The sequence below is a fragment of the Terrapene carolina genome, unplaced genomic scaffold (assembly GCF_002925995.2).
Source record: "Terrapene carolina triunguis isolate 2854851 unplaced genomic scaffold, T_m_triunguis-2.0 Scaffold111, whole genome shotgun sequence".
Lineage (NCBI taxonomy): Eukaryota > Metazoa > Chordata > Testudines > Emydidae > Terrapene > Terrapene triunguis.
In genome coordinates, this window is record NW_020664462.1 from 8,371,747 (window position 1) to 8,383,995 (window position 12,249).

General features: G+C 47.8%; 1 protein-coding gene across 1 annotated transcript in view; it reads left to right on the top strand.

Moving 5' to 3' along the window:
• Window positions 1–5,380: 5,380 nt before the first annotated feature.
• The window catches only part of CRHR2 (corticotropin releasing hormone receptor 2), a 102,458-nt gene continuing 95,589 nt past the window's right edge, over window positions 5,381–12,249 (top strand). The window contains exon 1 of the mRNA XM_029911613.1: window positions 5,381–5,508. Within this exon, the coding sequence (XP_029767473.1) occupies window positions 5,381–5,508 (128 nt within the window). The remainder of the gene's footprint in view (window positions 5,509–12,249) is intronic.

Sequence of the window (12,249 nt, forward strand, 5' to 3'; positions counted from 1 at the left end):
ACAAACATAAATAATGGGCTGCTTTTCATTTCCCTTTTGGTTGGTTTCCGAGCCTTTAGAGTGCACTCAGGTCACGTTTTCAAGCTCTTCCCTGCAACCTTGCGGGCTAGACACTAACATTTATTTTAAAAATGAACCCTGAGCTTCTCTCACATCCCATGACTCCGGGAGTTGCGGCCCGAAGAAAAGCACGGCATATTGTGAGACCTAGTAACACAGCAGAGAGGTGGTTAGTGGTGCAGTCCCAACCCATGACTTTTGTAGATCTATCCTGAGACTGACTGGTGCACTGGACGGGGGAGACTGTTCGAGGCATCGAGAGTGGCATAAGGAAAAATCAGTCACCAGTGGAAGGAGACCAGGGACTCATTAAGGGCTGGTCTACACTGGGGGGGGATCGATCCAAGATACGCAACTTTAGCTACGCGAATAGCGTAGCTGAAGTCGAAGTATCTTGGATCGAATTACCTGGGGTCCACATGGTGCGGGATCGATGGCCGCGGCTCCCCCATCGACTACGCTACCGCCGCTCGCTCTGGTGGAGTTCCGGAGTCGACGGTGAGCGCGTTCGGGGATCGATATATTGCATCTTAACGAGACACGATATATCGATCCCGGATAAATCGATTGCTACCCGCCGAAACGGGTTTGCTGTTCTTGTCCAGGGAAACACATTCTAAACCCATTTCTCCTTTTTCTTGCATGACGTTGAACAGTTAACATCCTTGTAAAGGCAAATGCAGATGAGTTTTGTTTGCAGGGGTTGGATAGGTGTTGCCACTGCAGTAGGGAATTTTCTCCTTTGCTCGTTGCTTTAAAATCCTACAGCTATGATAATACGATAAAACTTCTTAAACCACCTATTTCTTAAGTATATGAAAGTTGTGATTTCCTCCCCCCCCTCCCCCAAACCTTCTGTGTTTGCAAAAGCTTAAAAACTCATTTAGTAGATCCTTAAAGGGCTATGACAAACTTTACAAGTATTAAAGTTTATGAATATTCCTGAAATACCTAAGAATAAAACCTGGGTTGATTTGTGAACAAATGTGTTCCCCACAGATTCCTTGTAATCTCCTTTTTGATTAAAAGTGAGATGCACCCACATGCATGCGCTATTGTTACTGAATAATCCTAATAGATGCCACAGATGGGCGAGTTGGTGCCAAGTGACCACATCCATCAATCTGGTTTTAATATAAAAAGGTGCCATTTTCAGGCCTGGATGCTTATGCTCGGGAGCCTAAATCCTTATCTTCAAAGCAGGCTGGGCCCTGATTCCTCAAATGTGACTGGTGCACCAGGAACGGAACTGGAAACCTCAGAGCCAAAAAGCACAAGCTGCTACGCTTTTTGCTAAAGCTTGCTTCTAGCTGGGGCACTAACAGACACACGGGGGTGGGGGGTGGCCTTTAGCACACACTCACGAGGGAGTTCCACAAACACACATGCTTAACTTTACTCTCACGAATAGTCCCGTTGAAGTGGGGCCCCTTATGTAAATGGGGATGGCTAGTGCATCATACTCTTGCCTCTCAACTTCCAAGTTCCCCCTGAGTGACGGGCTGTGCCCCTCGCCCTGTACTGTTGGGTGACCAGGAGTACTTATGATCTGATGACTGTTCGGTAGCATCCTGGGAAACTGATGTACAGTTTCAGCTCAGCAGGTTTGCGCCTCATGGAAACCTTCCCCGTAACTGGCTTGAAGTAACATTCTCGTTCGCAGGCCATGCGAGAGTGCACAAGGTGCTGTAAAAGGGGGACTTTCTGTAGCTACACCTGCGCACAGGGCATGTCTGGCTTTGTTCTGCGTAAGCTTGGTGGGCGACCATGTTCTGACATTGCTAAGGCTAGGTCTACACTACAGCGAACTTCCGACCTAAGATACGCAACTTCAGCTACGTGAATACCGTAGCTGAAGTTGCGTATTTTAGGTCAGCTTACCTGGCGGTGAGGACGCGGGAAAGTCGACCGCTGCCGCGCTGCCGCCGACTCCGCTACCGCCTCTTGTCGAGGTGGAGTTCCGGAGTCGACGGTAGAGCCATCAGGGATCGATTTTACCGCGTCCTCACGAGACGCGGTAAGTCGATCCCCGATAAACCGATTGCTACCCGCCGGATCGGCGGGTAGTGAAGACGTAGCCTAAGAGAGAAGGGACGAGAAGTAGCTGCGTTAGGAGATAGAGCAGGAGCCAACAAATGTGCTTTTGTATCAAAATGGTATATGGGATGTCAAAGCCCCCAGGAGCCTAGAGGAATATTTTGGGAGAAAATACAGAAGCCTTGAGGTAGCATAGACAACTGGGCTCCTAGTTTTCCTTTGTCTCACAGGTCAATTCGAACCAGCCCTTCAAGGGACTCTAGAAAATGTGTGTGTTGTGTGCAGTAAGACCAAGGCAGCAGACAGTGCCAGCACTAACAGTCAGGGCTCCTAGACATGATAGTTCAGTGCAGGTACGGGATGACCAGACACTCTGCAAAGGGGTTCAGTAGGGAATCTATCAGAGATGCCTGCCCTTTCTGCAGGAACTGTCTGGGGACTCAACCAGCAGAAAATGAGATCCAGCTCAGGCTAGGGAGATGTGCTCGATTAAGTGGAGCTATGATTACAGTCAGATGTTGAGTCATTGGCCAGGATGGTTTGGAGAGATTAGGGAATCAGACCCCAGCTGGGACAGGGAGAGTCTGTTGAAGGAAGAAAGGCATCTTGCGTTTGTTTGAACTCTGGCTGTAAAGAGACCATTTGGACCAGCCCTGTGAATCCAAGACACTGAATTGGTTTTCCTGCACCTGGTCCCAGTTTAACTGATAGAGGCTGACTCGAAACAATGTCGCTATATGTGCAGCATGACCACGTTATCAGTAATGATTGTCACTTTGTCATATCAGCCAATCGGTCCCATTCTAGTGTGTGTAGCATGAGCTGTGCCTGTCTGGTAGGCATGGCTGCTATGAGATGGCCATGTTATTCTGTATACCATGTGACTCTTTATTCACTTGTTAGTGTTAGGAGCTGCCTCATGAGCTAGCAGCCGGATTTTATCCTGGTAACTTCAGCAGTGCAAAACTGACATCAACGACTTGAACTGAAGGCGTAATCTGTCTGGCAGCAGTAGTAGATTATTATCCTCTATGTGAGTAAGACATGGGGAAGGGCGGGGTTGGGGCTGCAACATACAGTTTACCAATGTGTTACATTAGCAGAAGGGGGTTGGGGTGTAGGAGGGGGATCAGGGTATGTTGGCTGTAGGAAAAAAATGTGTCAGTGTGTTGCAGCACTGGTGCTGTTTCTCCAGTTTCTACCCGTGATGTGAACTCTGGCATAGGCGGACCGTGGGTGGCTTTACCACCAAATCAGCCCAGTGTTTTACAGGCATTAATACCATGCTTCTCTCTACGGGTTCTGAGTTTGCCTTGGGGAAAACCTGAGTCTGTTATTAGCATCACCGACAGCAAAGGCGGTCCTTTTTCCTCTCCGGTGCCAGTGTTTGAAAAGGGAGTACATATTTTCAAAGTTTGTCTTCAAAACGGTAACACTGTACAATATGTGCAAAGTTAAAATAATAGTCATGACGCAAATGAGATGAGTAATATCTAATTTACAATGTAAGCGCATCTGGGCAGGAGGAAATATTATATTATTTCCAGAAAGTGCTTAGCACTCAAATGGCATTTAAGTAAAAAATAAAGACTGTAATGCATCGGATCAATATATTTTTACATGAATGATGTATGCAAACTGCCATTTGATGAGTTAGGTACAGTTCAAATTATAAGACATCCCCTCGCCCTTTGGTTATCTGGTGACATTGGTATAATAAAGGTCAGGTTGTTGGATTCTTGTTTCTGTTCTTCCTCAGGGCTATTCAGAAATGGGCAGGTGAGAGTGAGAGTTTAAGGGATTTCAGAATGCACTTAACTCCCCCGCCACATATAACTTACTTCTCTCAAAGGACAGCATATTATGTTATCTGCTGAAGACTTAGGTAGATTTGATCATGAAAATGTTGCCTGCAGGGCAGTCTTTCTAGAGAGCTGCTGCAGGGTGGGTGTCATTTTTCAGCCTCGAGAAAGCTATTTACTTCAGCTGGTGGGAAAAATCATTCCTCAAAACCTGTATGTGACGACAAAGGATTTTTCAACTGAAATGAGAATTTTTGACAAAAATTTTCATTTTGGCCAAAGGGAGTTTTGATGGGAAACTGAAATTGTTGGGTTTTGACAAACGAAAAAAATTGCTTTTCATTTTCTGAAGCTTCCTTTCCCTTTCTCTCTTTTTTTTTTCTTTTGCCTTCCAGTGGGACCAAGTGTGGGGAGGGAAAAAACGATAGAAATGGGGGAGAAACTGAAAATTTTCCATTTAGTCAAAAAACTTACCAATTCAATGAAAAATTGGAACAAAAGGAAAATGTTTCTCTTTATTTTAAGATTTTTCAATGGAAAATCCTTGCTGGCTTTCTACCAGTGCTAGTGTTCATTTTAATACTGCATTCCTGCCACCCACTAGCATGAAGTATGGGCTGCTTCTTTCTGACTGCAGCTCACAGACAGGCAATCTTTTATGTATTTGTTGTGAGAATTAATCAGTTAAACACAAAATTAATCCCATTGATTTCAATGGGCGTATTCACGTGCTTAAAACTAGACCTTTGTCTGCAGGATCAGAGTCTAGCTGATTTATTCTTACAATACCCTGTGACAGAGAGAAATGTACATTAAAGTTTGCCACAGAGCAAGTCACTGTCAAAACTGGGTGTAGAATTTGGGGGCTCCCAGTCCTGTGCTCAGATCACCAGATTCCAGCTCTTTCAAATCTTTATAAATTCAAATACAAGTTTGAAGGATCAGGCCCTTAGTTTGCACAGTGCTTCAATGACACAGAATATTATTTATTTTTATTTATTTTCATAAGAAAACTTTAACCATTAGAGTTCATATTAGGGAAACCAGCCCGACCTTAACACTGGCTACTGAACAAATAATATCTGGACATCTAACAAAGAAAATAAATGTTACCGTCTCGTTTCCTGTCAGAATCGTGAGAAGTTTGTCTTTCCAGAGTGTCCCATGCCTTTGACACCATGGCTGGCTTTAAGGTGTGAAGATTTAAACAGTATAAGCCAGGTAATACTGAATCCTATTGAAATTCCACAGAAAAGTTCTATTTGGCCAGATCTATATGGAAAAAATTCCAAACTGAAACATATGTTGTGGTTAGAAGAACTGCTTGTTTATGTCTGGACAATATGCTTGGCTAATCCATAAACTGTAGCCCTTGGGTTACTATAATAACATAATCTTAAAATCAAGAAAAGTAATTATAGTTTCCTAAACTGATTAACTGTTCCTTAATGTCAGTGCTCCGAGACTCTGCTGATTTAATCATGTTATCTCTTTACCTCCAGAGGAAGTATGCACTCCATTACAAGATTGCTCTCATCATAAACTACCTGGGGCACTGTATATCTATAGGAGCGCTTATTGTTGCCTTTATGCTTTTCTTGTGCTTGAGGTGAGTAATCTATTCATATTCGGTTAATTTTCTTGGATGTGTGACTATCTCACGTTACTCAGTCCCTGTGATAGCATCCTCCGGATTGCGTATGGTGTTGAAAAACTATATAGATCCAATTCTTCTGACTGTGTATGGAGTTTCCACTGATTAGTGTACATATAATATCAGTGATGTGCTACTGCTCTGAGGGCTAAGAGCCCTATTTGTATTCAGAAGTAAAACGGAATGATTTAATGCTACCGCAGAGGACCTGTGAATGCAAAGAACACTTGATAAGGGAAGGATACGTGAGCTGGTATTTGAGTGGGTCACCTTGCAAATTGCTATGCAAATGCATGGAAATGAGGTGTGTTACATGCTAGCTGATGAGTAAGGTCCTGATCCAAAGCCCACTGGGGTCGTTGGGAGTTTTTCCCTTGACGCCAGTGGGTTTTGGATCAGGCTTTACCTGTTCCATCGCCCCCGTTAGATGGGATGAAAACTCACTAAGTGTTTGGGATTGTCACCCCCAGTGACCAGCCTGCAAAGAATAAACCTTGATCCTAATTGCAGCTTCCCCTGGCTCTTGCACTGGCTCTCAGAGGAAGCACTATATATTGGCGCTTGAGAGAGAGATGCAGGAGCCTGCCCGTGAGAAGGAAGGGAGCCTCCCACTCAGGGTCCTGGGACTGGACTAAATCTCTGTTTTGGCCACATGTGTTGTCCTTTGACGAAAACCCTTGCTGGCACCATCCGTGTTAATTTCTGTTAAGTCCCTCCACCAGCCTAGCCAGCGTTCTGAATGGGTGGGCGCATAATCATCTGCACGCGGTCAGGAGCTGCATGTGCGAACTGGGCGTGAGCCAATGAACTCAGTGGAGTCTTTCCATTGACTTCAGTGGATCAAGCCCATCGTGGCAACTATCGACTTCCTCCACCTTTTACGGTGCTCAGAAATGATCCTGCTCCCATTGAAATCCTTAGGAGTTCACCTAAATAGGGACTGTGCATAAACTGAATAAGGACCTTCGGATTTCTCTTCTGTGTAGGTTCTTATACCACCATCATCACTGGGCAGCCAGGGCCCAGGCTAAGGGGAGGTGAATCACTGAAACCAGATACGAGCTCTCGTCTATGCTGGGAGCAGAAGTTACCACCGGGAGAGCAAGGCCTGGGGAGAGGATATGGGACTGCTGGGAGACAGGGCCAGCGCAACCCATTAGGCGACCTACGCGGTCGCCTAGGGCACTACAATTTGGGGGGCGGCAACTGCGGCGGTAGTTCGGCGGCGGGACCTTCCGCCGCCTTTGTGGGAGGCGGCATTTCGGGGCGGGACCTTCTGCCGCCTAGGGCGGCAGAAAAGCTGGCGGCACTCCTGCTGGGAGAACACATGTGTGAGGGGAGAAAGAGTTGAAAATTACCACTGGTTAATTTTACATCATTGACTGTTTTCAACTGGGAGCCACAGTTGTGTGTGGCTTTTGTAGGGGTTACATGATGGCTGTGAAGGGTGTTTTTCATGAAGATGGCATGAGTTAACATTGCTGCAGAATGTGGCCCATCATGCTGCGGAGCCTACTCGAAGCTCTGCTCTTGGGCCACCCTACAAAGAGTAACAAATTTATCAACATCTGACCCATCATCTCCTCCTCCCCCCCAAATTCTTTCATGGAACATCCATACTAGAATAGTGGAAGAAAAAAACATTATCGTCCAATATATCTGAGAGCTCTCCAAGAAGGGATCTGACATTTTAACTTTCCAGACTCTTTACTGTTTCTATATTACTGATCACCATGATGTCTGGGCACCTTGGTTAATTTATATCTAATAAAAGATGCAAATAATTCATTTTAACTACATTCCCTCTCTGAATCTAAATCTTTTATAAATGCCTAAGTAAATAAGGAAGCCGCAATTAGATAATTCTTCATAAATGTATAATTTGCCTAGCTTCTAATATAGAAGTAACCTAGTTGCTCTCTTCTAAATTAGTTTTTTGCCTTGTAAACCTTGAATTCAAGCCTGAAGCCCAGCAGTCAACTTCAGAGTTTTGTATTAAAAACGATGTCAGTATTTTAGTGGTTTCTGTTCTAGATAGGCTCTTATACCATGTTCATCACCATAGTATCCGCTACTTTTATAGATGCCGTGAATTAATATATTACCTAATACTAAAGTGCTTTAAAATGATCATCTCATGTTCCATACAGCACACATCTGGGTCATTTTAGTACCAAAAGTCCCTACGAACATTACACCAGATCCTTGGCTGGTGTAAATCAGCATAAGCTCCATTGATCTCAGCGGAGCTGCCCTCACAGCAGCTGAGGATCTGGTCCGTTGTCCGTGATCCAGATTCCTGTTGCGCAGTTCTTTTTTTTTTGACCCCAAAAATATTTCACACATTTTCCCTAAAAATTTATTCTATAAACAAAACAACGGGGCTTTTTTCTATTTTTTTTTCTATTCTTTTTTTATTCTGAATGTATGAGGGCACTGATTAAGTAGGGAAAATAAGGGAATTCAGAATATTCTCTCATAAAATAAGCAGGACTAAATGCTACAAGCAGTAGTAGAACCAGACCTGGTCATTTCTAGCTATCTTCCTCTTCTCCCCTTCCCCCTCCCACCACATGTCCTTAGCTCTGTGACATGCCTGCTCCCAAGCCACAGTTGTCATTTAAGGAAGGCTCCAATGGATGGGGAGTACGCTGTGGAGCTGCTGCTCCATCTTCTCACCCCCAGTCTGTCAGCTTTTCCTTTGCTCTGGCAGGGCAGGTAGAAGGGAGCATCAGGCCCAAAGCTAGTAGTGACTTACAAGTCATTACCACCTGATGACTCTTTAATGGCCTGTGTGATATAGGGCTGTGGGCTGTCAGTTGAGTACCCAGTGAACCAGATGTCCCTATCAGAGAAGCCAATGCTCTAACTGGCAAAGAGGTTAAACTACCGCCTCATTCCTTAAGGTGGTCCCTCAAGGTCCAGGCTGAAGCAGCGCCAGGTAAACCTGTGCTGTTTTATGGGCAGAGCAGCGGACCTCCTTCCCTGGTGCTGCCAGCCTGACATCTGTTCACGAGGAATAATAACCATTTAAAAGAAGCAGCGGGCTCTCTCTGCAGGGGCCAGGTGTATTTGTTCCATAGTGCTCGCCTTCTGCAATGTGCTTTGGAGTCTTACTCAGTGCCGATTGCATGGTGCCTTGCTACTGTGTTAACTCAAAGGCTGAATATTCTGGGCACAGATATTAAAGGCTTAAGTCATCCCTCTGCAGACACAGATCCTACCCACACATAACCAAGGGCACCTCCTCCTGCCCCCCAACCCCCCGCCCCCGCCCCGAGTCCCCCCCTGCCCCCCAACATCCCCCCCGAACCCACACCCCGCAACCCCCCCTCATACCCCAACTCACTTCCCCTGCCCTGAGCCCCCTCCTACACCCCAAACCCCTCATCCCTGGCCCCACCCCAGAGCCCTCACCGCGCCCCCTCCTACACCCCAAACCCCTCATCCCTGGCCTCACCCCAGAGCCCTCACCACACCCCCTCCTGCACTCCAAACCCCTCAGCCCCAGCTCAGAGTCCCCTCTTGTACCCCAAGCCCCTCATCCCTGGCCCCACCCCAGAACCCACCCCCCAGCCCAGAGCCCTGACCCCCCTATACTCCAATCCCCTGCCCCAGCCTGGAGCCCTCTCCTGCACCCTGAACCCCTCATTCCTGGCTCCACCCAGAGCCTGCATCCCCAGCCCAGAGCCCATACTGCCCCCACACCCCAACCCCCTGCCCCAGCCCGGTGAAAGTGAGTGAGGGTGGGGGAGAGCGAGCGACAGAGGAAGGGGAGATGGACTGAGAGAGGGGCGGGACCTCGGAGAAGTGGCAGAGCCTCGGGGAAGGCCAGGGCAGGGGTGTTCAGTTTTGTACGATTAGAAAGTTGGCAACCCTATGAGAGCAGCAGCTGCCCGGGTAGCCAGGAGCTGCAGAGAAGCTGAAGCAGCAGCCATGTGGCGAGCTGGAGAGAAGCTGAATTCGAAGCAGAAGGCCCAGGAACCATGTGCAGAGCTGCGTGTGGACCAGGCTGTGACTGGGTGCAGGTCTGTGTGGGACTTGTGGGGGAGCAGCAGTGGCTGCGTAAGGAGCCAATGCGGAGGGGCCCCAATGAGAGAGACTAACTGAGCCTGGCTTAGAAACCCGCAAGCTCCTCTTTGTTTGTCTAGAGACTGGACTGGAGCGGGCATCTCAGGCATTAGGCCTGAAAAGTCCCATCTCCACTAGACTGCCCTTCCCTTTCCTACCAGCCCTGGTAAATGACCCTTTCCCTTAGTCATGTGTCTGAGTGGTTTTTGGGACCCACCAGGGCTAGCACCTACAGTGCTTGCCTTCAAGTGGTAGTACACCTGACATGTGACTGGCACTCTGCGGGGTGGGGGGCAGGGTTGGCAATCATTAACTCCCTTGTAAAATGCTTTCCTTCCCGTAAGACAAGGATGCTGTGAAAGCTTGCAGCTAGACAGCTGTCAATGACCGTTATTAGCACTGACCAACCCCATTGCCATGATCACTGAGGAACCAATGTTGTTAGAACTTTTGCTCTGGGGAAAGCCTGCATCGTGGCTGTGCCAAGTGTGGATGGTAAAACTCTGTGAATGTTAAGCACTCTAGGTGGAAAAGGGAAAATGTGAGCTCGCGTTTGAATGAGTCAGGGTACAGGTTTTTACATGAAAATGAAGAAAGTCTTAATGCGCTCATTGCTGTTAACGTGCAGCCTTGCAACATTATCATGAGACTTTATCAGCCCAGGCACAAAAATCTTCTTGAGACCACCCTTAATGCCGTGGTGGTGACTGGGGGGAGGGAGGAGGTTTTGCTTGCCTGACAAAGTTACCGACCTGGGGCAAACAGGATTTTACAAGGCTGGTGTAAGCGTAGCCAGGCTGTCCAGGGGTTGGAATAAGATGTTCTAAATGTTTGTAGAGCTGGTCTCATTTTTTCTAACTTTCAATTTTTTTGCCTTTTTTTTTTCTTGAAATATTTTGAAATGTTTTTCATGAAAAATGTTTGCCCTTTTTCAGCCAGCTCTAAGTGTCTGTGGGTACGTCTGCACTACAATAAAAGACCCACGGCGTGGCTGCGGCTGGCCCGGTCAGTGAGCTCGGGCTGCGGAAATATTTAAATAAAAATTGCAGCGTAGACATTTGGGCTCGGGCTGCCGTCTGGGCTCTGAAACCCCATGAGGGGACTAACCAAGATTCCCCTTTAGCTTCTGTGATAAGAGCCTGTGGTTTTGGAAGCAGAAGGGCCTGCTCTCCAATCCCCCAAGTCACAGGAGTCCCTTTGACTGTCTCTTGATCCGTAGGCTGCTGAGAAAACTCTGCCAGCTGATGCAGTATCGCTGGTAAGGATGAAAGAGGATGATTGAGTGGCATACAGAAACCAGTCAAGGGAGAGGCAGCGCATCCCTGCAGAGATGGCTTAATAACGTGGAGTACTAGGACATTGCATTAGCAAATAATGAAAACTGGGGAATTGACCAAATTGCGCGGAGATCTTGCGCAATTAATACTGACTGAGACTTAAAAAGTTGGCCACGTTTGCTGTGATCATAGGAATATAGGCTCAGACATTTACGCATCTGAATGTACCTTTCTGTACAGCAGCACTCAGACTTGCAAGGTAAAGGAGCAATTCCCTGTGATGAATGCAATGTAGCAGGTGTGTGCATTATGCCGTTCTCTCACTAGCCTCATTTAATCCACTTCTGTCTGCCAGTTATCACAGCAGGGCATGAAAAATGAAAAATGCTCTTAAATGGTGACTTAAACAAGAGGCGTATTTGAGACTCTATTGCAAAAGCTGGCGGTGCCAAGACGTGTTAAAAAGATGCTCGGGGACAGACTGAAGCTGAGCACTCAGATTGTAGGTTTAAGAATGCAGAATTTGGCACCGTCCATTATGTGTTTATGTTGAAGGTTCCCTTCCTGCTGCAAGACTGAAGGAAAGATCTCTGCAAAGAAACGCTACCTAATTAGATACTCGAGAGGCATTGTTACAACCTTTTGTATTCGGGAATAAAAGGGCTGAAGCTCCTATAGTACGTCAGATGCAGTATGATCTAGTGGCAAGGGCACTGGTCTGGGAAACCTGAGTGCTAGTCCTTGCTCTGCCACAAACCTACTCTGCGGCCTTGGGCAACTCACTGTCTTCCTCTTTCCTCTCTCATCCTTTGTCTGTCTAGACCAGGGGTGGGCAAACTTTTTGGCCGGAGGGCCACATAGCGTTCCAAAACTGTATGGAGTGCCGGGTAGGGAAGGCTGTGCCTCCCCAAACAGCCTGGCCCCAGCCCCCTATCCGCCCCCTCCCACTTCCTGCCCTCTGACTGCCCCCCTCAGAACCTCCAGTCCATCCAACCCCCCCTGCTCCTTATCCCCTGACCACTCCCTCCCGGGACCCCTGCCCCTAACCGCCCCCCCGGGATCCCACCCCCTATCCAACCCCCCCTTTTTCCCGTCCCCTGACTGCCCCGACCCCTATCCAGACCCCTGCCCCCTGACAGGCCCCCTGGGACTCCCACGCCTATCCACCCCCCCCGTTCCCTGTCCTCTGATCCCCCCTCCCCCGAGGACCATCCAACCGCCCCCTGCTCCTTGTCCCTGACCACCCCCTCCTGGGACTCCCCGCCCCTAACCGCCCCCCGGGACTCCACCCCCTATCTAAGCCCCCTGCTCCCTGTCCCCTGACTGCCCCAACCCCTATCCACACCCC